This window comes from Saccostrea echinata, unplaced genomic scaffold, assembly GCF_033153115.1.
Source record: "Saccostrea echinata isolate AGI-Se365-2 ecotype Australia unplaced genomic scaffold, CSIRO_AGI_Sech_v1 ptg000014l, whole genome shotgun sequence".
NCBI classification, from domain to species: Eukaryota; Metazoa; Mollusca; class Bivalvia; order Ostreida; family Ostreidae; genus Saccostrea; species Saccostrea echinata.
The window spans coordinates 437,351-462,052 of NW_026889763.1; the positions used below are offsets into that span (position 1 = coordinate 437,351).

At 31.3% G+C, this 24,702-nt stretch overlaps 1 protein-coding gene across 1 annotated transcript in view; it reads right to left on the reverse strand.

Moving 5' to 3' along the window:
• Window positions 1–390: 390 nt before the first annotated feature.
• Window positions 391–24,702, reverse strand: part of LOC133186953 (inositol 1,4,5-trisphosphate receptor type 2-like) — a 41,950-nt gene continuing 17,638 nt past the window's right edge. The window contains exons 22-67 of the mRNA XM_061322336.1: window positions 24,605–24,690; window positions 23,910–24,041; window positions 23,547–23,676; window positions 23,212–23,305; window positions 22,908–22,962; window positions 22,577–22,689; window positions 22,087–22,174; window positions 21,534–21,641; window positions 21,057–21,193; window positions 20,691–20,758; window positions 20,415–20,470; window positions 19,964–20,125; window positions 19,477–19,715; window positions 19,087–19,168; window positions 18,534–18,721; window positions 17,385–17,498; window positions 16,552–16,630; window positions 14,746–14,832; window positions 14,359–14,463; window positions 13,208–13,279; window positions 12,778–12,907; window positions 12,430–12,568; window positions 11,933–12,085; window positions 11,258–11,414; window positions 10,927–11,024; window positions 10,713–10,812; window positions 10,424–10,507; window positions 10,044–10,277; window positions 9,540–9,683; window positions 9,100–9,249; window positions 8,847–8,948; window positions 8,655–8,768; window positions 8,388–8,396; window positions 7,683–7,751; window positions 6,809–6,881; window positions 6,315–6,433; window positions 4,925–5,094; window positions 4,667–4,774; window positions 4,430–4,585; window positions 4,184–4,298; window positions 3,705–3,828; window positions 3,232–3,410; window positions 2,858–3,007; window positions 2,622–2,699; window positions 1,071–1,325; window positions 391–712 (exon numbers count right to left, since the gene is read on the reverse strand). Coding sequence (XP_061178320.1) covers window positions 593–712; window positions 1,071–1,325; window positions 2,622–2,699; window positions 2,858–3,007; window positions 3,232–3,410; window positions 3,705–3,828; window positions 4,184–4,298; window positions 4,430–4,585; window positions 4,667–4,774; window positions 4,925–5,094; window positions 6,315–6,433; window positions 6,809–6,881; window positions 7,683–7,751; window positions 8,388–8,396; window positions 8,655–8,768; window positions 8,847–8,948; window positions 9,100–9,249; window positions 9,540–9,683; window positions 10,044–10,277; window positions 10,424–10,507; window positions 10,713–10,812; window positions 10,927–11,024; window positions 11,258–11,414; window positions 11,933–12,085; window positions 12,430–12,568; window positions 12,778–12,907; window positions 13,208–13,279; window positions 14,359–14,463; window positions 14,746–14,832; window positions 16,552–16,630; window positions 17,385–17,498; window positions 18,534–18,721; window positions 19,087–19,168; window positions 19,477–19,715; window positions 19,964–20,125; window positions 20,415–20,470; window positions 20,691–20,758; window positions 21,057–21,193; window positions 21,534–21,641; window positions 22,087–22,174; window positions 22,577–22,689; window positions 22,908–22,962; window positions 23,212–23,305; window positions 23,547–23,676; window positions 23,910–24,041; window positions 24,605–24,690 — 5,525 coding nt within the window. The 3' untranslated portion in view covers window positions 391–592. The remainder of the gene's footprint in view (window positions 713–1,070; window positions 1,326–2,621; window positions 2,700–2,857; window positions 3,008–3,231; window positions 3,411–3,704; window positions 3,829–4,183; window positions 4,299–4,429; window positions 4,586–4,666; window positions 4,775–4,924; window positions 5,095–6,314; window positions 6,434–6,808; window positions 6,882–7,682; window positions 7,752–8,387; window positions 8,397–8,654; window positions 8,769–8,846; window positions 8,949–9,099; window positions 9,250–9,539; window positions 9,684–10,043; window positions 10,278–10,423; window positions 10,508–10,712; window positions 10,813–10,926; window positions 11,025–11,257; window positions 11,415–11,932; window positions 12,086–12,429; window positions 12,569–12,777; window positions 12,908–13,207; window positions 13,280–14,358; window positions 14,464–14,745; window positions 14,833–16,551; window positions 16,631–17,384; window positions 17,499–18,533; window positions 18,722–19,086; window positions 19,169–19,476; window positions 19,716–19,963; window positions 20,126–20,414; window positions 20,471–20,690; window positions 20,759–21,056; window positions 21,194–21,533; window positions 21,642–22,086; window positions 22,175–22,576; window positions 22,690–22,907; window positions 22,963–23,211; window positions 23,306–23,546; window positions 23,677–23,909; window positions 24,042–24,604; window positions 24,691–24,702) is intronic.

A 24,702-nucleotide genomic window follows, 5' to 3' on the forward strand; every position in this document is an offset into this window, starting at 1 on the left:
TTATCGGGAAGAAGCTGAAAATGTGAAAGTTTACAAAGGATGCAAAAAGATAGGCAGACGGACACCGGAAATGATCTCTATCAGAAAAACTAATTAATGTCTTGACTCAGATGAGCTTAAAAAACTAAGTTATTGTAATTTGTTAAAATGCAAGCTGAAACACAATGAATTAAAGTCATACCAAAAGTAAGTTAATTCAACTTTTCTGTCGTGGGATTATGCAGACAAAATAAGAAATAACAAAATAAAATAACAACAAATGTGTTCTTATAAAGCAATGTGTTCTTATAGAACAAATAAAACCAGATAACATTAATACATGACTGTATAATACCCAGTGTTTACTCAAATTAGCGCCCGAGATATATTTCCATTTGACGCTCTGTGTATGTAAACGTCATGCATGCATATTTCAAAGGAAGCACTTTTTAGTTTCAAAATTCTGTTTCCTTTCCTCTTCTTGTGTAATTTAAATGTTGAACGTTTACCCATATTAAAAAAAGTCTTTTCCTTGGTTACTTAAGAACTTCTTTTTATTGGCTACTTGAGAATGTTCTTTTTATTGGTAACTTGTGAATGATCTTTTCATTGATTACTTGTGGATAGTATTTTTAGAAGACTTTGGAGACATTTTATTGGTCACAGGAGCCTTATGCTCCGCCTCCCAGGCCAGCTGGCGCTGCTTCTCTTTTTGTCTTTCCTTTTCAGCTGCCTGAAATTTGAACATAAAAAAATGTTGTAGAATTTATGTTTTAAAAGGGGGGGGGGGGGGTTGCACAAATTCCCTCTTCCTAACCAAGATCTAAATGTTTACAGAAAAAAGTCATATAGTGCATTTAATAATTTTTTTAATAATTTCTTGTTATATTTTGTTTAACTTGATCATCTGGTTGCTGTAGGAATGACAATACCGATCTGAGTCATGCCTGCACGCGCTTTATCCAGTAATGTACAAGATACAATTATTCTCTTTCTTCAAATGTCTTAAGTAGGCCACTTTAATAATTTTTATCATGTTTTATCGTTGCATTTGTTTTAAATTCAACAATAAAAACATAAACTATCCCCACCTCTTCCTTCATTTTGTTGACCATGTACTCCACTTGAATACGTAAAATCTCTACTTTTCGTTCATTAGAGTCCTCTTCGTTTTGTAGACTGAGGGCTCGATTCAGGGGGAAGAAATCATAAATATGTCTCTCTAGCTGGTTGTAAACAAACAACTCCAGAGCGGAGAAATCGTTAGGACGTGTTTCTGTCAGGTGGATGAAGAAAAACAGGTAGGACCACTGGTGGTGCTCTGTTTTCACGTGTTTCTCAAAACCCTGAAATCATTCCGTAAAAATTCTGTTTTATATTCACTTTAGTACAATGGGAAAAATGTTGGGCTTCCAAAAAGGTACCATTTATCCCTTTTCTTAGATAAAATCTATCTCCACTATCCGAATAAATCAAGCACAGTTATATAAGAAATAATTTACTTTTTTTTTTTCATTTTCATGTTGATCAAACAAATCACAGAAACGATTGAATAAATAAACAAACAAAGTAATTTGATATTGTACAAGGGAAGTCTTATCATTTTAAGGTATCCTACCCATATTAGGACCTTATTTTCTAACCTTAAATATCCATCATGTGTAAAATATTCTATTATTAATTCAAAGCATTTTAGAGTAGAAGAAAGTATACCAAGAGAAATTTTCAAAAATATAATTACCTAAGGAGTAATTACATGTAATCAATGTAGGTATTACTAAGGTCTATGGGGACAATCAATGTTTATGAAAATGAAAAATATTGATAAATGCTGTGATGGAAAGTTGTATTGATTGAAGACTAAATTTTTACCAGATAGATTTTTTCAGAATTGATTTTTATCGATCGAAAGCAAAGGGAGAGACAAAGGACAGGACAAGGTCATTAATAAGGGAACATTCTGCTCTTACTTACTGATAATAAAACATATAAAAATATGTCTGAATAACTAAGAATTCAGCCCACACTTATCTATTATGCATTACTGCACATTCATCGATTCTGAGGCTATTATGGGTCGGATATCTTAAACGATACGTAACGGAACATTTTAGTTTCTGTTTAGAACGAATCAAAATTCTTTCATAAACATTGGTTAAAAAAACATCGTATAGAAAAAGGAAATATTTGTTAACAACGGAACCATTTCTTTGTACAGCACAGAATAACATGATTCTCAGGCATTGCTATCGAGGGACCATGATTATTTTTATCTGAAGTAAAGCAAGGTTTTGGTTTCGAACATTTACGCAAGTTGTCAAGATATATGTTCAATAAACTTCAAAGCAGTTTTATAAAGATAGCAATAACAACGATTAAACAACAACATAATTATAAAATACAACAGCTATAAAAATCTTCCCTTTTTTATGCTTTTTCTTTGATGCTGCTATTATATGGTATAGCAACTACAAAATGTGACGCACTAACAAACTATTCTTAGAGCTTGCAAGTTTTCAAAACACATTCTTTATAATGTCGTTTTTAAAAATAATCTATAACCATTGTAAGTATTTTACTTATAGTATTTTAGTTTTAAAATATTTAAACTTTCATAGTATGAGTTTAATCGTCATTCTCACCCCGCCATGTCTCTCAAAATCATAGGATTCTCTGCTGCAAATGAAGCAGTTATTCATCATATCTTTGTCAATTTCCCACTGAAAAAAAGATGAATTATCATAAAAATAACGATGACTGACTTCTGGTGTTAAAGTCAAACAATCGCCTGGTAGGGTCGTTAGAATTTGTTACAAAATTGCTATTATATAACCTGGTGTGTGTTTGTATAAAAAGAGAGAGAGAGAGATGGTCATACCTTGGCATCTCGAAGCTGTGAGAACGTGTCCACTATGATACCAAAGATAATATTCAGCCCAATAGTGGTGATAAGAATGAAGAATGTGACATCAAATATCGTCACTTTGATGACGTCAGTATAGTCAGAGGTCATAATACCTTCAAAGGTCTGAAAAAGGTCAAATAAAAGTTAATTTAGCAAATTTAATACATAAATAAATTGCCTACTCAAGGCATTTCCTTCTTCATTATCAATTTCATATATAACATGTATATTTGCAGTAGTGCACTTCGCTGAGTTTATGCATTTGTTTCTTACAAAGATTCCTAAGTTATATTGTGATTTCGTATAATTGTTCATTACGATAAAAAAAGAATACAACAAATATAAACCGTATAAGGTGTGTCAACAAAGCCATGATGAATCATAGTGATAAAACACTGGTAAACAGTTCGACAATGTCGTCCGGCTGATTCTTGGAAGAATGACTCCCGCAACACAGCAAAGGCCACCAAGGAGTAGCAGAAAAAAATAGCCAAGCCAAGGAGGGCAACCATTAACAAAGATTTACCTGAAATACATTAAATTATTTCATCTTAAGTAAATTATAACAAACACTGTTCTTGGTGTATGAAACCAGAGCTTCTAAGTACTTGGAAAAATGCCAATTTAAAAAAGTTACTGGGTTTTCAAGGGTATCATATTTGAACAAATCGAAAATGGAAGAATAAAGGATAAATTAAAAATGCATAAAATAAACTAGAACCAGATATTAACCGATTTTCTGGAAACTTTTTCTCGGACACAAAGATATCATGCAAGCAGAATGTACTTAGCATTACATATCATAAATATAATTGCTCACCATTGGTGGTAACTGCCTGTCGGACCCTCTTTAGGAGCTGATTTAATTCAGCTAAATGGAGCAAGTGGAAGGAAAAGAAATACCCATAATAAACTGTACCTAGAACGGAGCACACGAAAAACAGCTGAAAGTAGAGAATTAGTGCAAATTATTATTTGATGCGGTGAAAAGGAACTAAAAATGTTATCTTTGAAAGAAAATATTTAGATACATATTTTCCAAAAATAATGGAGTAAGTATATCTTAATCTCTTCTCAACAAAGAAATTAACAGCAAGTACATTTACTTATTTAAAAAAGGAAGTACAGTTATTTGATTTATTGATAGTTATATTAATTTCAGTTACATACTCTAAAAAAGAAATATGCATTATATTTCAAATTTTCCCATATGTAATTGTTAAATGATGTGTAGCTAGTTCTTTCATGGATCGAAAAGATGATTATATAATTAAAGTGACAAGTTAATATTTTTCTTACAAAATAATAAATTGTGTATATGTTGTAAATTTCAAATTCTAGATGTGATTGGTCCGATTTCTTTTCATGCCACGATCTGACGTCATCATCGTCGCCATCTTCACGATTAGACGACCTGAAATAGATGGGGAAATCACAAAATAGGATTTGCATAAAGCGTGTTTTATTTCATTATCTTTAATCATACTCAAGAGGGCTGCTTCCCTAATTCAATTTTATATTAGACACAAAGTTTAAAGTACTCACAATTTCTTTTTGAGCCAATTGTATGGAGGGAACGTTGGCTGGTTAGAAATTAAAAATGTCACCAACATACTTAAGCTAAGAAAGTTGTGTATTCCTCCGCACACATACAAAAACAGATAGTATGTACTGCTATCTATGGTGAACTCAGGGACTATGCTAAAAAACAAGAGAAATTGAAGTTAAGATTTCCTTTTCCGTCAAAATATAATTGTCATTCAATGGAATGTAAAGAGTTACCTCCCCGTGTTCGAGGTTCCATCCGCGTTTTTGGGGTCTCTCCATGTCACCATGATGACGCAGCTAATGATGAAACTCAAAAAGAGCACGATATAGTTCATGGGAAGCCTAGAATTAACAACTACAGGTATGGAAGATGGAAAGTTTAAATATCATGGTATAATTTTTTAGAAAATGAAAAAATGTGACATTAAATTAAAACAATCGTCACTTTCCTCATTTTAATCTGAAAAATCTCTAGCTTTTATTTACACTGACCACATTTTAAGTAATATCCTTCCGACAATGTTGGAGTGGATCTTTCGTTGATATTTGATGTCCTGGATGATATCACTGGCCCAATCCATGAAATCTCTAATTTTGTTACTTGGGGAGGTTCTGTCAACCTCGTATTTAAACTTTTCTTTGATCTCTTCTCTTAACACGTTCTGAAGCAATGAGAATTATTTTAAATGTATATGTGCTATTTGCATAAAGCAGTTTTATTATCAATAATGATAACGTCAGATTCAAAATCAATGTTATTTTCAATAAAAACCTTTTGGATTTGAAATTAAAGAGTACCTTCTGTCAAAGAGTAGTTCTAGATTTTAAATTGGATATATTGATAAGACGGAGAATGTATTTATATTGCAAAAGTATAGTTAACATAAAACAGTAACAATACTCATAACCTGTGATTTAAAATCAATGTTCTTTGTACCAAAACCCTTGTTAAAATTGTTATTTATCATCCATCTTTTATTTTTTTTTTCAAAGAGTAGTTCTAGATTTAAAATAAGAAATAGAGGATATTCTATGTTTTGTAGCTGGATATGGAATTTATTTCACTAGAGGGACAGGATTTTTTTAATATTTTCACGAGTGCGAAGCAAGAGTGAAAATATAAAATAAAATTCTGTCTCAAGGGTGAAATAAAGTCTATATTCAACTACACAACATTGAGTTTTCTGTTTATTACTATTTCGTTGATTTTCCCTCTGCCTCTGTCTTTTCTTAACACAGTGTCATAGGCTGTGACGTCATAGTTGAGCGGTTGAGACATTATAGCTCAGCAATTGTGAGGTTTAGAACATTGTGACATGGATTTAGCAACATATTTGGGAAGAAATTGGCAATTATAGTCTCAATTAAGACGGTTTAGTTATTATATCTATCTTATAATAGGCCAGAAATTATTTTTTACTGACTTTGATATCCTTTCATACTGAGAGAATATCACTTTGGTATCCTTTCACACTGTGAGAGAATATCACTTTTATTCAATAAATAAATCACAGTATTTCACTGTTGAAAATGTAATAAATATATATATACGACACAGAGTTATATCTTCATATCAAAATTAATTAAATTGTGAAGTAAAGACTTTAAATTACGAAAAGGTGCAATAAACTTTACAAGGAATGAACATGATATAGAAACTTATAATAAACATATAATTTCTCATAATGTGCTCATTATAAATTTCAAAAGATTATCAGTAACCATACAACAACAGTATTGAAAATTTTATTTCTAAATTTCAATATTAACTAAGCACCTCATATAATGAAGGAAATGTACAAGTAACCTTCAATTACTTACAAATTCAAATTAAGGCAAATATCTTATTTATAAAGGTCCAAAAAAAAATCTATCCGCTTACTTTATCTTTGACCCGGAAATAAACTTTCTGCAAGGCATCGTCTTTCAAAATCTCAATGGACAAACTACTAGCTGCATAGTAATCCCAAGCAGCTCGCTGCATGTCTGTCTTAACCAAGTCTGTTAGTAAGGTAAGACAAATAGATATAAAGTATTCTAAATAAGGAATTTAAGAGAATCGTGAAACATCACATCTCTCTTTAGAATTGAGACACCTTAAAAAATCAACTTAAATGGTTGAAAAATAAAAAAATAAAATAAATTAAAAATATGATTGAAGAGTAAGAGACAAAAATATATAGAATGGATTTTTTGCTTGAAAAAAAAACCTTTCAGCAATCATATTTCCCATTGTGACGTATTACTATTAAGTAGATAACATACTCAGTACACAATCTGTTATTGATTATATTGACTAGTATAATATCATATTGACTAGAATAAGATAATACATACTGTCCCTCCCTAAACTCGGGTCCATATCCATTTCACGACACAGTATATGAAAGTAGGCGAAGCCAGTACTCTCAATCAAATCATACAGTTCTTCAAACTCTCTGCGATCACCCTGAAATCATTTTAATAAAAAATATGCTTTTTAAGGAGCTCAAGAATCAATAACTGAATAAGTTGATATTGATAATTATGTAACCAAGTCCAGTCCTGTATTAATTATCAAATATCACATCTTATAATAAATCAGGGGAAAGTTCTTTATCAAATATGTTACAGAGTAATTGCAAAATATTCTATTAGTAAAAAATCAAACAAATAATTTGTTAAATATTCGTCTAATTAAGGTGTGATAAACAAGTATTTTTAGCAGGAGTATAGAATGTGATTCACATCTTAAAGCTGTACTGTGCAAAAAATTGAAAAATCCCAAAAGGAAAATTAGTATGTTCATGTACTTGGCTGAATGCAGTTCTCTCGCATCCTTAATTTAAATATTTACGATTTTTTAAAATGATTTATTCATAAGCAACGTACAATTTGGAAAATAAAAATATATGTGCATATGAAAGCAACTCGTGATTTTTTTTTTTTTTTTTTTTCATTTCCTTTTTAAAAATATTCTAAAATGAAAATAATATTTTTTCAAAGAGGAATCATGCACGTTTTACATGTACCAAAGTCTCAAAGGTATGAAGACACACATGTTGTGTAGTGCAATCGATGGGGGAAATGAAAAAAAGACTCAACAGAAAACACATTTTTATACCTTAGATGAACGAGATTTACTCATACTCTATGACAGAAAAGAATGAGCAAAATAATCAAGCTTATCATTTCTTTTCATAAAAAAAGAACTAAAAAAGAAAGGTATATGTTCAAAAATAGATGAAACATTGCAAACAAATATTATTACCATGATTTGAGAGTAGGCTTCAGTCATCGTGTTGACGCAATGGTCCTCATCGAGGTACTCCATTACTTCCTGTGCGTATAGATTTCATAACAATAGCACATTATTTTAAAAACGTAGTTTTATGTTAAACATGCATTTGTATTTGATTTAATGAAAAAATCTTCGATTTTTTATTATAGAATTTTGAATTTACAGGGTTATTCACATCCTTTATTTATATTTAACTTTTTTAAAAAGCTACATATAGACAATATTTCTTAAAATATATGTTTGCACCACCTGATAATACTTTAACAGTAAAAAAAAAACACGTCAACAATAATAAAATGATAATAAAAAGCAATAATAAAACAATTTGCAAAAAAGCTTACAGCATGTAAGCCTGTTACATGTACCTTAGTCTTGTACTGTTGAATAAAATACAGATATAACGAATACACCGAGAGGAGATTTGGACAGACAAAACAGTTGCTTTATTAGCATTAAAAGCAAATGTTATCACTATATAGGGCACACACTAATACAAGTAATACGAAGATCCTATGGTCTATGAATTTATTAGAGTATAGGAAAATTTCAAAAACCTTGCTGACAAACAAACCTATGAATTTCTTTTTATTTACTTTCTACACAATAATTTCTTAAAGTAAAATCCAACCAATATAAAATTATAAATTTTAATAGTTTTTCACCCATGACACCGACCATAGTGACCTTTTAGAGACGTTCAATCGAAACATTGCTCGACATTTTCCGGGAACAATAAAATCGGAAAAGGCCCTTCAGTGTTTCCAATGAACAATTGCAAAGGAAGTTCAAAGGGTGACAACTCTTACCTGTGTTGTGCTCAGTTCATGCCGAGTTTCGTTATTTAAAACACTCTAAACAGATAAGTATGGTTCGAGAGTTATATCATTTCAACTTTGTATTGTTTTCCTAAATATTCATTTACACCTACCATGAAAAAAAAACTTTTATACTCATACACTTCCTCACCTTTGCCATGATTTCTTCATCTACATCCGGGGTATTTTCTTCTGTCAAAGATCGTATCAGCACTGCTATAGACCTTTTCAGGATATACTCCTGAAACAATAATTATTGAATAACCTTTCGTGAAAAAAAGAAATGAATAAATTTAGTACTAAATTTGTTTGCAGTTACCTCCTTGAGTCCACAGCCCGGGAAATGGCCCGTCCTAAGTATGTGGTTGATGTAATCACAAACCTTGTTTTCAAACACTACCGACTGGTTTTTCTTATTGCCCTGATAAAAAAAAACGCTATGTATGAGAAAGATATCCTCCATACTCTGTTACTCATTTTGATGCGATCTTCTTTTTTCATATCTTAAATTCAAATTACCTATCATTTTGATTTAAGCTAGCCATTTATTGATAAAGAATACACATATTTACCGATGTGAATTCTACCAATGTGTCAAAGAGCTGCACCACTAACGGCATGGTCCTGTCGTTGATGTTGGAGTATAGAATGTTTAGGAACTTGGTTGTTTCTGCCACCAGGTTTACCGACTTGATGTTGTCATATTGCTCTCGTATGTAATTCTACAGTCAACAATTTATTAAAACACAATATTCACTGTGGAATCATTAATTATTCTATGGGGACCAATGTTTGTGGATTTCTTGGGTCACCTTTATCCATGAAATTACACATCAACGAACAATTTTTGGTCAACGTATATGTCCATTGAATCTGCTTAAAAAACGATTTATCCGCTTATTTACGGCCCACGAACAAATGAACATTTTGTTACCCATGAACATTGACCCCCACGAATAAAATCTGAGATAGCAATTTAAAATTCATTTCTAGTTGTTTGTCTCCTTTTTACCTGAAGTTCAAAGTGCTGGTTATCGCACATTAGTCCCAGCATACGAAGTACAAGTTCTATGTAACCATCATCCCTGAACGTGAAATCTCCTGTCATACTCATAGCTGCTCCCATCAGCTCTTTTAATTCTTCTTCATCTACTTTCTACAATTTACAACATATTACAACATATTATATATATATATATTATATATATATATATATATATATATATATATATATATATATATATATATATATATATATATATGCTATACCTTATTTGCGTGCGTGTATTTATATGTATTCTTCATATAAATTTACATATTCTCCTGTGCTTATAGAACACTCAAATATATTTCCATCTTCCAGGCAACATGAAAAAGTCATTTTTGACTAATTCCTTAATGCATTCTTCCTTTATTCTTTCTGAAAGGTCTAGTATAAGGAACTGTTAAAAATCGTAAATACGTATTAACACTTAAGTATTAGTTAATTTTATAAAATGCTAACTTTAACTCATACCTCGATCTGAATTTCTGGAGGATTTTCCATTGGTGCAACCTTCGATTTGGGGTTGGAAAAACCATTTGCACTGCCATTCATTTGAAGTGTGGATTTCTGGACGCCATTAACAGTAAGGGTAGGAGGCTGTAGAAAATGATTGCCCATCATTGTGTTCTCTCGACTAAAACCTCCTCCAAGTTTCGCTTTGGAGCCAAATCGCGATGCTGGTCTTGGAGACCCAGGTAAAGCAGGCTGTGGAAATAAATAATAATGCCATTTACAGCATTTTTAGAAGCTTGCAGCTCTCAGACGATTCATATTAATATATAACGAAAGAAAAAGAAGAAAAGGTAGTAATACTGTTATTTTATCATTGAAATGACTCATAAAAATCCTACCAAATTACTTCCTGGACGGAGTTGTGCCATGGATCGTTTTGCCATGGACATCATTGACCCTATTCTATTGGCCTTCAATATTTCCTGAAATATCAAAATATTTTTCATTTTAGGGTTTATCACCTTATCATAACTATTTACGTTATAATGATGAAAGGATTTATGAGATTCATTAAAATTTGCTATCTTCACGTTTTTCATTGTTACGAAAGACTAATTTTTATACATTTTCTTTCTGAAATGAAGGTTATAAAATCAGAGCTAAAGAAAGTTTGATCATAAAAATCACCAATTGTGCCATTTTGCCGGACGCCATTGCTTTCTGTAATGCTTTAGCCTGTTGGACGGCTTCATCAACCTTAGACTGGTACATCGCATGTAATAGTCGCCTGTCACAATAAAATGTTGGTCATACCCAAGATGTCTATACATTGTCTAGGTTTAATTATTCAATAAATGAAATAAAAGACTTATTATTTAAAACTAACAAAAATAAAAATTACTTCTCTCGTGTTGCAATGGCAGACATCTGCATACGAGCTTTTAAGGTAAAGAAAAACGACTCCTCTCTTGTACCCGTGAAATACTCATAAAGTTTAGTCTATAATGATAAAAATTTGATTAAATAAAATGTGTATAACGTTTTTTTTAATCTGTTCTTAATAAGAAATTTTTTTACTTTTACTTTTTTTTCTCAGTTACAAAAATTGACATTAAATATATATATATGTATTTCTCTTCAGATGATTGGTGTCTCTCTTTAAAACAGCAACCGATCTATTATTATTATTATTTATTTATTTCATCATTTTTCAAAATTTATATAATTTCTACCTGCACATTTTCGTTTCCATTATAGAGCAGCATGCATATAAAAGACAGTGTTTCCCGGACCACATTATCCTGGGGACGATTCAGGTGTTCCATGACGCTGATAACAACATCGAAATGATTCAGAGCATCTTGGACGTCAGAAATAGCCTTCAGTTTTCTGCAAAACAAAAACAAAGACGTATCAAAAATAATATGTTCATTTGTTTCATTACATTAAAGTCATTTGCATTGCAACTTAAAAAAGGATCAACTCTTAAAATAAATTGCAACAAGCAATTCATTTTTGTAAAATAAAATTTTATAACTTTTGAGCTCTGCACTCTTTAGTCCTTTAATCACATTCAAAAGAAAAAGAAAAAAAAAGTAAATACGTTTACTTAAAAGATATATTTTTAATGCATTTTTTATCAATCACTCAAACATTTCTCTTATTCTCTTCTGATCTCATGAAATACGAGTTTTTTGTTTTGAGTCTTTTAGAACCTATTAAGTGTTTAAAATGTTTAAGAGTTATGTATTGTGTACAAGTCGATAAACACTAGTTTCAACACACACTTGAAAACAAATATGAACATTACTAAGCTTATAATTCATCTCTCTCCCACCATATCTACTTTCTCTCCTTTTACAAAATATCAAAAATTACAATTTTATAAACCTTCCAGTAAGACTCACTTTCGATGGGCGGATACTTCAGCCTCCCAGTCATCTGGAAGCTTGACCACTTCATTATAAATCATGGCTCGCAGAAGCTGCAAACATTTAACATCGAGCTGTTCTTGTTCCAACTTCTCTTTTTCGCTTAGATGTGTTAACTGATTTGATATTCTGTTGAGGAAAAAGTCTTGTATTTGTAAACATGACTATTTACTTTTAAGTACCAGGATTAACGTTCTGACACTAAAATGAAAAGGTTAATCATAAAGTACTCGTAATTTATCAAATGAAATTATTCTCATGATTTTTAAACAGCGGAACTTCATTAATTTATACGGGAAAAATGCTAGAAGCATTATATTGGTAATTTGTTTTTCATAAATAAAGATAAGAGATCTTATTCGCAATATATATCATACAAATAATGTTTTGGCATATTTCTTGTAAGGTTTAATTCTTTTATTTCTATGTCATAAAATTAATATATACTTCGCTCGATATGTAGAAAATCGTACTTTAACTGCCTGATGAGTTTTTCGCTCATCCGATATCGTTGGATCGGATCTTTATTGCTAGGATCCATGAAACATTTGAGATGATCCTGAAACTCTTGACCCAATGGTAACTCCTCATCTCCGCCAACCTCAGAATAAACTGTAGAAGAGAAAGTGTTTTCTATAAATTCTATTTTTAAAATTTCTCATGTACAAAGTAAATAATAAATGTAGCAGTATTATATTTAGTCGAAAAGCATTCTTCTTCAGTACATTTAATTGGTCATAGGTGTCGATTTCATCCATATACTACATAGTAAACTGACAATGTCGAAATTATCTAATTAAAAAAGTGAATTCTATACTGACCTGCATTTGAATGGTAGTCAATCTGAGCCTCTATTGTATTTGGACCTCCATAAGCAATCCTCATGTTTACCGAAAACACATTTAGCTGTCTATTAATCTCTTCTTCCATTTCGTAGTAAGATTCATAAGACTGGTAAAATATTAGGGAGAGAATAGTCGTCAGTTTTATATTTCTTAATATAAATTCTAAAGTAAAAAAAACAAAATTGTTTTAAATTACAATTTATCAAGGAAACTCTTTGGTTTTGATATACATGTATGAAGCATGTATTTAGTTGAGAGGGTCTTTAACATTTATTTAGATTCATAATCTAAGACCATTGCATAAATGCAAAGTTTTATGTGACATTGGATTCCAATAAAAATTGCTTCAAATGAAAAAAAGGTATGTTTTGCTAAATGAATACGTGTTGTATACGTGTTGTGATACCTTTCTTGCATCACTCCGAATATCATGTGAACCCATTGTCTGTCCATATTTCTCATTGAATTCTTCCATGATCTAAAATAAAGGAAAAATTCTCTATAAGGTTGTTGTTTGATTTTTCCTAGTATCGATTTAGGAATACAACTGTATATACTGTAAAAGTGGTTATTTACACTGGTTGTTAAGTACGCGTTTGTGACTGTCAAACATTACGCGTGGGTGTAATATACGCGGTCGCACGAGTTACCGAGAAAAATTTACGCGATCATCGTTTACTAATATCGAGTTGTCCCCCTTTGAAAAGGTCAAGAAGTTTATACTAATGAATAAGAAAAAATAAATTAGAAATTAAACAAATAAAACAAAACAAAAAGAATTTATACTGGTCATCGATATGTGCATGTTCCTTGGATTGCTAAATATAACGGCGATCTGCACAGTCAAAAGCGGTGAAGTGTGAACAACCGGTGTACGCTTCATTGTAATTATTTACGCAAGCTCCAACTTCAAAGTGGGATCTACTTACCTGTATCTGGGTGGCGGGTGTTGACAATTAATTCAATAGGTATGTTTGAATAGTTAATTCAATAGATATGTTTGAATAGTGATTGTGAATTTGTGTAACATTTTGAACTAATTATTTGAAATTAAGAGGGACGTACTCCTACAATCATACAAAGGAAATGAAAATGAGAATTACGTTTTGAAGCTCTACTTGCGTGACGTTGCTTTAAGATATTTAATACGAAAATGCATTTTCATTGCACAATTTAATTAAAAAAAAAACAGAAACATTTTCATCACTGTTTGTGATGTATTTATCTACTCGCGTGCGTTCAATACCACGTTTAATACATGACAGGTTCGACCGGTATATCAGTATTAGAAAAAGTCTAGAATTATTCCAGAACTTAGAAATTTTGTGACCATACGCGCGGGGGTATTTTACGCGGTTCTAAGCTTACCGCGTAAGTAGTGTAAATTTCCCCCACGCGTAAATAACCACTTTTACAGTATATAAAAAAGGTAATGCTTATCAAAATATTGAACGTCTGTTAGTCGGATACTTTACTGTCTTTCAATTGCATAAAACTTTTAAGAAAAACATTATATTTATATGCGTAGTATTTTAATTTTTTTAGCCGATTTATTACTTTGACAGGAAGAGTAGACGCTGACAATAGTGACGTCATACAGGAAACCAAGTTCTTCATCTGTCTCTCTACGCATATCAACGGAGCAACTACCTCCATGAATTCCTGCAAATCATTTTAAAATCAGGCAAAATTGAACATGATTATCTTCTTCTGGTTTAACCATGTGTGTATGTGTGTGTGTTTTATTTTGAAAGTATGATTCAAAAAAGAAAAGAGCAAAATCTAAAGGTAAAGATCTGCATCATCCTTAAAACTCTGTTTGAATATATATATATATATATATATATATATATATATATATATATATATATATATATATATATACAGAGAGAGAGAGAGTAGTTTTGTAATCTTTTAAATTGTGATATTGTCATTATGCTCTACCTTAAATGAATTTGCAAGTTTATCCATTTTTTCTGGCTCATCAGGAAACAATGACGAATCAGGCTGATAAAATGAGCGACAGAAAATCTAAAAAATCAATGAGGGAAATACATGTATGAAATATATGGAGATAACGAACAGTATTCAAGCTCAAAAGTCCATTATACAATACAAAATAGGAGCAGAGCAAACACGGACCTCCAAACATCAGAGGTGGGATCAGGTGCCATGGAGAGTGAGCATCCCCTGCCGACCGGTCACACCCGCCGTGTGCTCCTTGTCATGATCAGGAAATAACGGAAAAATCCGTCGACAATTCAGTGTGTAAATAATGGCCTAACAATTAGTATGAAAAATGTCAGTCAGCATTTGACTCAATGATAAATTGTATTTGCTGACAAGGTCATTGTATCGACCATAGAACTTATGAAATGATGATTTTAAACGAGACAGCTGATATTCTTGTTTCATCAACTTATTTGTCAATAATTTACCTCGTTTTAGAAATTGTACATACGTAGAGCATGCTCTTGCGTATAGAATCAACTGAGAGATATATACCCCGTATGCAGGTGATGAAGGTATATTGCTGCATAAGTAAGGGAAGTTGACGATTGAAAAGTTAAAGTCATCACGTTTATCATAAAGCTTGGTTGTTAGATTACCATTAACGTCTTTTTCAAGTAAAATATCCAAATATGAAACAGATATGTCAGACTCTGTGGTATCTTTTATCTCAAGTTCACTAGGATATATTGTATCGACATAAGAATGAAAATAGCCATTGTTAATTGACAATACGTCGTCGATATATCTAAATGTCGAGTTGAAGGCCACAGCAAGTGTTTTCTTCTTTTCACGTGCAAGATTTTGGACAAATTCTGCTTCATATGAATACAAAAAAAGGTCTGCTAATAACGGGGCGCAATTGGTACCCATAGCAATTCCAATAGATTGTTGGAAGACCTGGTCTCCAAAAACCACATAGATATTGTCAATCAGAAACTCAAGCATCTTTTTAATGTCAACTTCAGAGTACTTGTGTGTACAATCAGAATGTTTTTTAACAAAATAATTTTGCAAATGACCAATGACAAGGTAAGTATATTTATGAGTTCCATTTTTATTGAAAAAGCAGCTATCAATGATATCAAAAAGCCTAGACTTTAATTTATCGTGGGGAATGGTTGTGTATAAAGTTGAAAAGTCGTAAGTTTTTAAGCTGTTGATTTTGGTAAAATCTTGTGATTTCAAATTTTCCAAAAGTTCCTTGGAATTTTTAAGTATCCACATCTGATTTACACCACTTCTCGAATATATTGTTGCACAGTACTCTTGAAGTTTCTCCTTCACCACTGTTAATATCTTAGTGAGGAGTAAAGATAGAGGCTTGGTTGAACATTTACTGGAACCCGCTATGTATCTTTGTTTGTAAGGATTTTTATGAAGTTTCGGAATCCAATATAAATATGGTAATTCGAATTCATTTTGGTTGTTTGGAATATTAAAAATATTCAAAAATATTTAAAAATTGGATAATAGAGACACATAATTAAATGCTTCAGTCTTCCGTACCTTTCCCATTTTGTATATTTTAAGTCCTTAACAATATCCTGTAAATTCCATCTCAAATGATAGTTTCCTTTACGTCTGAGGTAAACCCTATTTAACCCCCTGAAATCCCATGATGTCGACCAGTACTATTGCATATAAATCATTATTCAGACTTTCACAAAGGTAGATGAATTGTTTCCCTAATAAATGGTAGATTCCCTATAAGTAATTTTATCTGGAGGAATGATTTACCTGAAGAAATGGCATGATTCCATCAAATATATAGTGAAGCGTTCCCTGTGTCTCTTCTTCCTTACTCCCTGTGGTGTTACTGTAAAAGGGAATACATAAAGATAGTATACACAGTAAAATTATAAGGTAACAAAAAATCATTTTGAAAATATTTTTTGATATTAAAACTTTTAAGTATGGGAACAATATCATTCTAATATTAATGTGCAGTAGTAAAATTTTGCTTTTTCGATTTTTATAGGTATATGTACTATACTTCAATCTTAAAATACATTGGGGTTTTTTTTATTATTATTGAAATTAGAAATTTTCGTATTCTTATGAGAATTTTGAACAGTTAAAAAGTACAAAAACATAGAACTACTATCTATAAATTGCGAAAACTTGTACATGTAGTTGCAAATTCTCTCTGAAATGTATGAACGAAAGTTTACTTTTAAATAACAGTTATATTTAGTGAACATTTCAAACCTTAGCAAAACGCATGCTTTATAAATTCTTTTTGCTTTTGTTTTGTTTTGTTTAGTTTTTGGTAAGTTTATTCTCCATTGAACATAATCGATAATTTAAAACACATCATTAATTTCACATAATATGTAAATAAATAATACCACTTACATTGTATATGATATCCTTTAAGCATTGCAGAATATAAAATGTGATAGATAAGTACTTTATCAATTAGGTGCTTACATAAATTTCAGATCAGGCTCTTACTATACTGTATATAGTTTTGAATGTACAAGTCACTATTTTTTCCGTTATCAGAACTGTTGAACTAAACTTCTAAGAGGTTGTCAAAAAATAAAGTTATTTTGCAATTGAGTGATTACCTTTTTGGTGGTGGTGCTTTTAGAAGCATTTTGGTGTTTTCTGTGTTATCTTTCGCATACTTTGTTACACTGTCTAGATCCGTTGTTATCTCAGAAAGGTACTGCCACATTAAGCTGAAGGAAGAGGAAAATCATTCAACAATCAAAATCAGTTCATGCATTCTAGAACACACGAACTATAAATTTCATCTAATTAATAGTGTTTGTGTATATAACGTCATAATTTTGTTATTTATGATGTCAGAGTATTGATTTTTTTTGACACACGAGCACTCTAGATAATAAAGTTTCTAGGGATAAGATTTTTGTCACATTATATTTCTGTATAGCCTGGTAATAAAGAAAACATTTCGGTCAATGCTATTTTTGAAAAGAAGAAATTGCCGTTCGCCGACCACCGCTATTTAACACCCCTTAAATGTTGTTCATTAATGCACATGGCATTGGAACCTTATATTATTTAGCCAAAATGACAAAAATATCATTTCCCAATACTATGCCAAATATGAATAATTTTGGTCAGGTAATTTATGAAATATTTAAAAAGTTCGATTTTTTCTGGGACAATCCTCGTATTGTCATGTTTTTTTTCCGTTCTGAATATAGCAAAATCTTAGATTATGGGCATAGATTTCTGTATCTTTGAATTTATGTACGAATGTTTGCAGATACTTTTTTTGCAGCTACTACATTTTTGCCTAGTGTTTCTTTAGTATAATGCACTGACTTAAGTACATATGCAAGGGATATTCTCAAAATTGAGAGGGTAAATATTGATCATCACTCAACGCAATAAGACATGTTTTTTGGAACAGGTAGGTGTTTTTAACCGAGTGAATTTAGTATTATAACTTTCAAAGCAATTCCTTCTTTACTAGTTCTATGGTTTCATTAATTGATATAAACAGTTTATTTTCAGGAATAAAGAAATGATACCACAACAATATTTTAAATGTATTCTTCTACACTTCCTTTCCCTTTAATGTATCATTATGGCGGTAATATCCAATGTGGGGCCTTTATCATTGTGGTTCCGCTTACCTATTGTGAGTCATGTATCATTATGATTTTAATTACCTATATAGGGGCATGTGTCATTATGTAGCTGCTTGTCTATCGTGGGGCATGTATCATTATGTAGCTGCTTACCTATCATGGGGCATGTCACCAGCTCCACTCTCTATCATCCCACCTGCAGTGTTCAGGTAAACCCAGAGAAGAAAGCGGAGAAATGGAAGTTTGAAGTTGTTACTAATAATCTGATTTGTCAGTATTTTTAGAAGATCTCTGATACTGAAGATTGTCTGACAAATTGATTCGATGTGCCTGTTTTCACCCTGTTGGCGGAAAAAAAGTTTATAAAAATTCAAGTGAAGTAAAAGAGGCTGCATTAAGATATGTAAATGAAAAATATGAAACTTGAATCCTTCCTTCTTAATATTGAAATGACCTTGTAATGACTTTTTTATCGATTTACATATATATATATATATATTATCTGATCATGCTAACAATGGTGTCAAATTGCAAACTTTGAATAAATCGAGTTGCAGGGGATAAGACACCATGGTTTATATTTTGTAAAATAAGCGATATGACACTTAAACCAGTTCCAGAAAATGTGATGCCTTAAAATGGATTGCTGGTTTGTGAAATTAACTGATCATTCCTTTTTGTAAATTTTCTTGTTGTGCAGCCTTACCTCGGCACATGTAGCTAAGACATCCACCATAGAAATCAAGTACTGTAGTTCTGGGCGTCCTGTATTCGTTAAAACTTGCAGTCTTAAACAAAAGAAAAAAACTAATAAACGTTTGAAGCTTACCTGGCAAAAAAGAAACAGTAAAGGAAAACAGTAAAACTTTTCTACTCCGGACACCACTGGCTCCATAGAAATTGGTCGGATTAGACAACATTTTAATCAATTGGAAATGTTGTCAGGGACTTAAAGCTTATATCGAAGTAAACAAGATTTCGAAATACACAACATCAGGATCAGACAAGTTTTACAGTAAACCCAAAAATATTTGCATTAAAAAAAAACCCAGTGCATGTATCTAAAATTTAAGAGGTTACATATTCATTTATTTACCTTGCCCCTTCATCTTGATCAATCACTTGCGCAATATCGGATCTGTATTGCATGAAATACTGCATAACAAAACTTTGGTTTCTTTTTAATGGAAGATCAAGTTCTTCCACTTTCACAATGGCATTCAGCAAATCAAGAAACTGTGGAACATCTTCTTTATGGATTGATACTAGTGTCATAATCTTGTGAACCTGATAGGAGTGGATCTTCATACACGTGTTGGAATTTCCAGTGAAAACCTTCAAAAGTTTATGTGTAAGTTTCTTCTTTAGAAATAATATAGATACAATGTATTGTAAAAACATAATATTGTCATCATTCATTGATCATTTTACATTCTACTGATATGAAAATTTATGTTGTATAATTTAAAGTAACATGTCAACCGTTTACATTGTATTTTTCTATTTAACTACAATATGTTTAGTAAATGGAAAGTTTCTTCTAAGAAAAAGAATATTCATATCATTGCTGTAAAATCCATTACCTCTGTGATGCATTCTGCCAATTCTGCCTCTGCGCCTCGTTTCGACAGAAGCATGTCTAGTCGGTCAAACAGACGACCTTGAACGAGTTTGTTGTCTCTAGCCATCAATTTCAACAATGTAAATGCCCGCTGAAGAACCTTTTTCTGCCCTGTGTACTGATCCTATTATTAAATTATCAGCAAAGAATAAATAATTTTTGTCAAACTTTGTTGTCAAAATTTTACTTGTATTTCATGTGCAGTTAGAAGGATTGAATATTATTTTGTAAATGATAAGAAGATATCCATTGTATACAAATTATTTTATTAAATTTCAAATTTCATCATTCATTTGTGTGCTATTTGAACCCCATTGAAAAAAGTCTCAAACACTGTAAATGTTCGTATGAAATTCAATCTACGAAATGTAATGAAATGTGTATAAAGGATGAAAAATATTAAAGATTCAAACCAGAAGGCGAACGTCAATGTCCTGCTGAAGAATGATGAACATATCTTCAATTAAACCTGCAATTATTAATAAATTTTATAATAACATTAGATGCAATTTTGTCTGGTTTTATGTATATTTTTCTTTAAGGTAACGTTATGCATAATATGATAGGGTCAAATCACCCGGACTGAGATTTAAAAATAAGGTGTGTTTTGAACACATTTGAAAGCATTATATCACAGACATTGAATAAATATGCAGGAAGCTATTATGAACAGTATCCTGAACAATTACCGTGATTATATAAGATGCTCTGGTTCATTCCATGTGCTTCCTCTGGTTCCTTTTCTAAATGGCACAGTCTTAAAAAGCATTAAAAACAAAGTAAGTACGTTTTGAAACATTTTATTGATAGTGTGATTGCATTAAATTTTGAAAAATGTAAATTAATTTGGAAACTTGCATTTTAAAAAAAAAAACATTTCCTCATTGTTTTGCAATATTCCTCCCCCCCCCCCCCCTACCCTGGAGAAAAAGTTTTTTGATATGATTTGTGACTGATGACTTCCTATTATAAAGCAAAGTTGCACATACTAGTAATTTGCATGATACAAATACAGTCATATCCATATTTTACTAATTTTCAATATGAATGCTTACGATATGAGTTTGTCTAACATGGCGACGAGCTCTTCTGCCTGCTGGTTGTCTAGTTTAGCAGACGACAGTCGCCTTAGGCTAGGGAGTAAGGTCTCCAAGGTTTCCATCACAGCCTCAGATTTGTCAGTTATGAGTACCTGACATTGAAAAAGGGAACATAGTTACTCACAATGCCTTTGCAAAATATTTCATGACAAGTTGTACCCATTTCTTGTAGACATAAACATATTAACATGTATTTTCCTCATGCACAAACATGGTGGACACAAAATACTTTAAGTGTATCTAAAATTTATTCTGTAAGGGAAAATTGGTTTCGTAAATTCAAAGCATGTTTGAATATGAAATTGTGTCTTTATCATAAGTTTGCATATTGACGTCGATTGAAAAGGAAACTGCATATGTGTATACAAATAATACAAAACACAGCATATATCTAAAATGTTAGGAAATTTGGATTTAAATTTATTAAAATACCTGAGCTTGAACAGTATTTGTGAAAAGCTGGTGGTGGGATGAGAAGTATCTGTTTAAGAGATGCATGGACATCCTGATCATTTCGTCATAGTGGTAGAAGGACAGGTCCTAAAAAAGCATTTCATAACATGTATGTACTTCAACAATTGAAATTTGCTTTTTAGTTGGTATGTTATTTCGAAGATTAACAGTAAAAGACCGCGATAATTATAATTGCAAATTAATATTTTCGGGAAAAAACACACTTGCATTTCCTTTCAAGATAAAAAAGATTTATGATACTAGGTAATCTGTTTAAGTTTATTTTCTGTTCCCGATACACATTTTTTTTAATTCATCATTATTTATTGAATATTAAGATCAATATTTAATAATCGTCGTTTCCTATATTTTAAGTCTGTGGACCAAAAGTCAATTGATTCAAGTACCAATGCAAAATTGTTCTCCCCCCCTTCTCTCTCTCTCTCTCTCTCTCTCTCTCTCTCTCTCTCTCTCTCTCCAGTGTTATAAATACATGTTGTTTTTAACATTTTGGTGCAGCTTAAAGGCCTACCTTAAGGATGTCTACCACTTCATAATTCTTCAGAAAGGATGTCTGCTCAAATATATCTCTCAACTTTTTCAGGGCGGACTTGCAAACACTGAATAGGTTGGACATGATTATATTTAAAAGAACTACATAACTCAGACCTCCTCAAAACTCAAAAGAAAATTAAGTTCATCAGTGAAGTACCTAAAAGAATATGTTTTCTTGGCCGAAACTAGACATTTAAATTTTGACAACTAATAGGGAAATTGTTCTGACCGAAAAATTGGCAAAACCAGCAATGACAGGGGTAACAAGTTTTCTTACAATATCATTTAACTTTATTTGTTGTTTAGATGAACAATGTAACATTGATCTACAATACACCTTTTGTGATAATATATTGTTTGTTTACATAAATTGGTCGAATCTCTGAAATTTTCCTAAACAACATAACTGTCATTATGCAATCAATTCAAAGAAGTCATGAGTAATTGTACTTGCATTATTCGCTTACCTGTGCTGAGAATGTAAGTCGAAATTTTCGGATAGAAGGGGACCCAGTTCAGGTGGTGAGCTGCTCGGATTATTCGCTTGCGTGTGTGTAACTTTGAACATACTCATAAATCTCTGAAATCATTCATTAGTTAAAGATAAACAAAATCATTGAAGTGTTTTTGCAGTGGGATATATATTTGTAATACAGTAATCTCTTAAATCATACATTGATGCAGTAGTCTTATCAGAAGAAAACTATAAATATCTGCATCTTCAAATGAAAAAGAAAAACTGAAGATGTAATTTTCATGTAAAAAAAAAATTCTGAATCAAGGAAAAAAAGTACAGACCTCCATTCGAAGGTTGAAAATGTAGTTGAAGAACAAATCGAGTGTGTCTAAAGCCCTACAAAATAGAAAATAATGTAAAGAAAGATGTAAATAGTAAAAAATGAAAAAAAGGATTTTCAAAACTTATGAAGTAGGGCGCTAAATATTCTAAATTAGGAAAGATATATGGATGGAATATTTTCTTTTGAAATAGAGAGGAAATTTTCACATCGTTGAATTCAATATAAGGACTTTTTTCTTTCTAGCAAAAAACTTGACGGTAAAAACAATAATAAACAACTAATAATTAAGAACCATGGCTTACTGGCACTTGGCTTCCACAATAGCTGAGGTTTCTTCACTTCTTTCAAATCTTTCTTTTGTTCTAAAGGCTTTCAGAACGTCGTCTGCGTCTTTTCCTGCCGTGGTTTATGATAGACGTTAATTAAAAGTTTGTATTGATATAATAATCAAATTTTATATTTTAGTAATAAATTTTTAAGAATTTATTTAGTATATTGATAAAATGTAAATATTATTTTTAGTAGAATTCACAATATTTTTTTTTCCGTTCTCTTACATAAATGTAATAAAAAAGTTTCCCACGAAAAAAGATAATTAAATAAATTTTAAAGTGATTTGAATAAAGGGTAGTATTACCCGTGACATTCGGATACGGTTTGTCGTTTCTGCCGTCAATCAGGGACATGAGTGGCTCCAGCAACTTTTTGATATCCTCCGGTTTGTAGTAGAACCCAAATGATACTAAGTGGTCAACCAATCTTAGAACCTAATATGAATTCAATACCAGTTGCAAAACAAATGTTTCTGGACTATTTGTCATTATTATCGTGTAAAATTATTGAGACATTTTTATCTAAAGCTCTAGCTTTTTAAGCCTACTTTTTGCATAAGAATGCTGTAAATATGGTAAAAATGAAGGACAATTCATTTTTATTTCAATCCTCCATGATCTGTTATTTTCTTTTCATTTTCTATTATGGTTCTCTTGGAAACCCTAACCTGTTTGACAAGCAAATTGTTGCCAATGGTCGATGCCGTCATATCGCCATTACTAGTCAGGAAGTTGGAAATCCACTCGCTTAGCATCGGAAAATATTTGTACGTCTTAGACTGTGTATTGTCAACTCGATCCTGATAAAGAAATATTGAGGGGAAACGTGCTTTTCTTTAGATATGTAAAGACAAAAAAACTATGTTAAATAGTTCTTTTTAAATTATAAGAAAAAGACATTTATCTTAACCTTTAACTTTAATTAAATGGCTATCATCAGATTTAATTATAATTATAAACAGGTTTATTAAAGTGAAATTGAATGTGAAGAGATACAAGGTAAAAGAGTAATTGTGAGGTAAGTATATTCACTCAAACCAGATTCAAGTTATAAAGAAAGTAAATTTTGTGCAATATTAACATAATAAAAAGAAAAACTCGTAGAATAAAGTCAGTGTTCTGGTACCGTATTTCTTATCAATCTGCTACTCTACAGAGAACAAATTTTAAAAGATTTTTTTGATGATGTTGTTAAAATCTACATAAACTAAATATAGGATCTTGATTATTTACCGTTATATCTTTAGAATAGTTCTGAAGTAAACCAATCATAAAATATAAAAATTTCCCTTGCCATTTCTAAAATGTTTTAAAAAAAGAACATTTCAGAACATATTATGAATATATTTTGATTAATTTGTACCTCAACTGAGTCGATGTCATCATATATGTAGGACAGTTTGACTCGATCCACTACAGAATGATTATCGCCAATATCCACAAACATAGCTGAAATGTTTT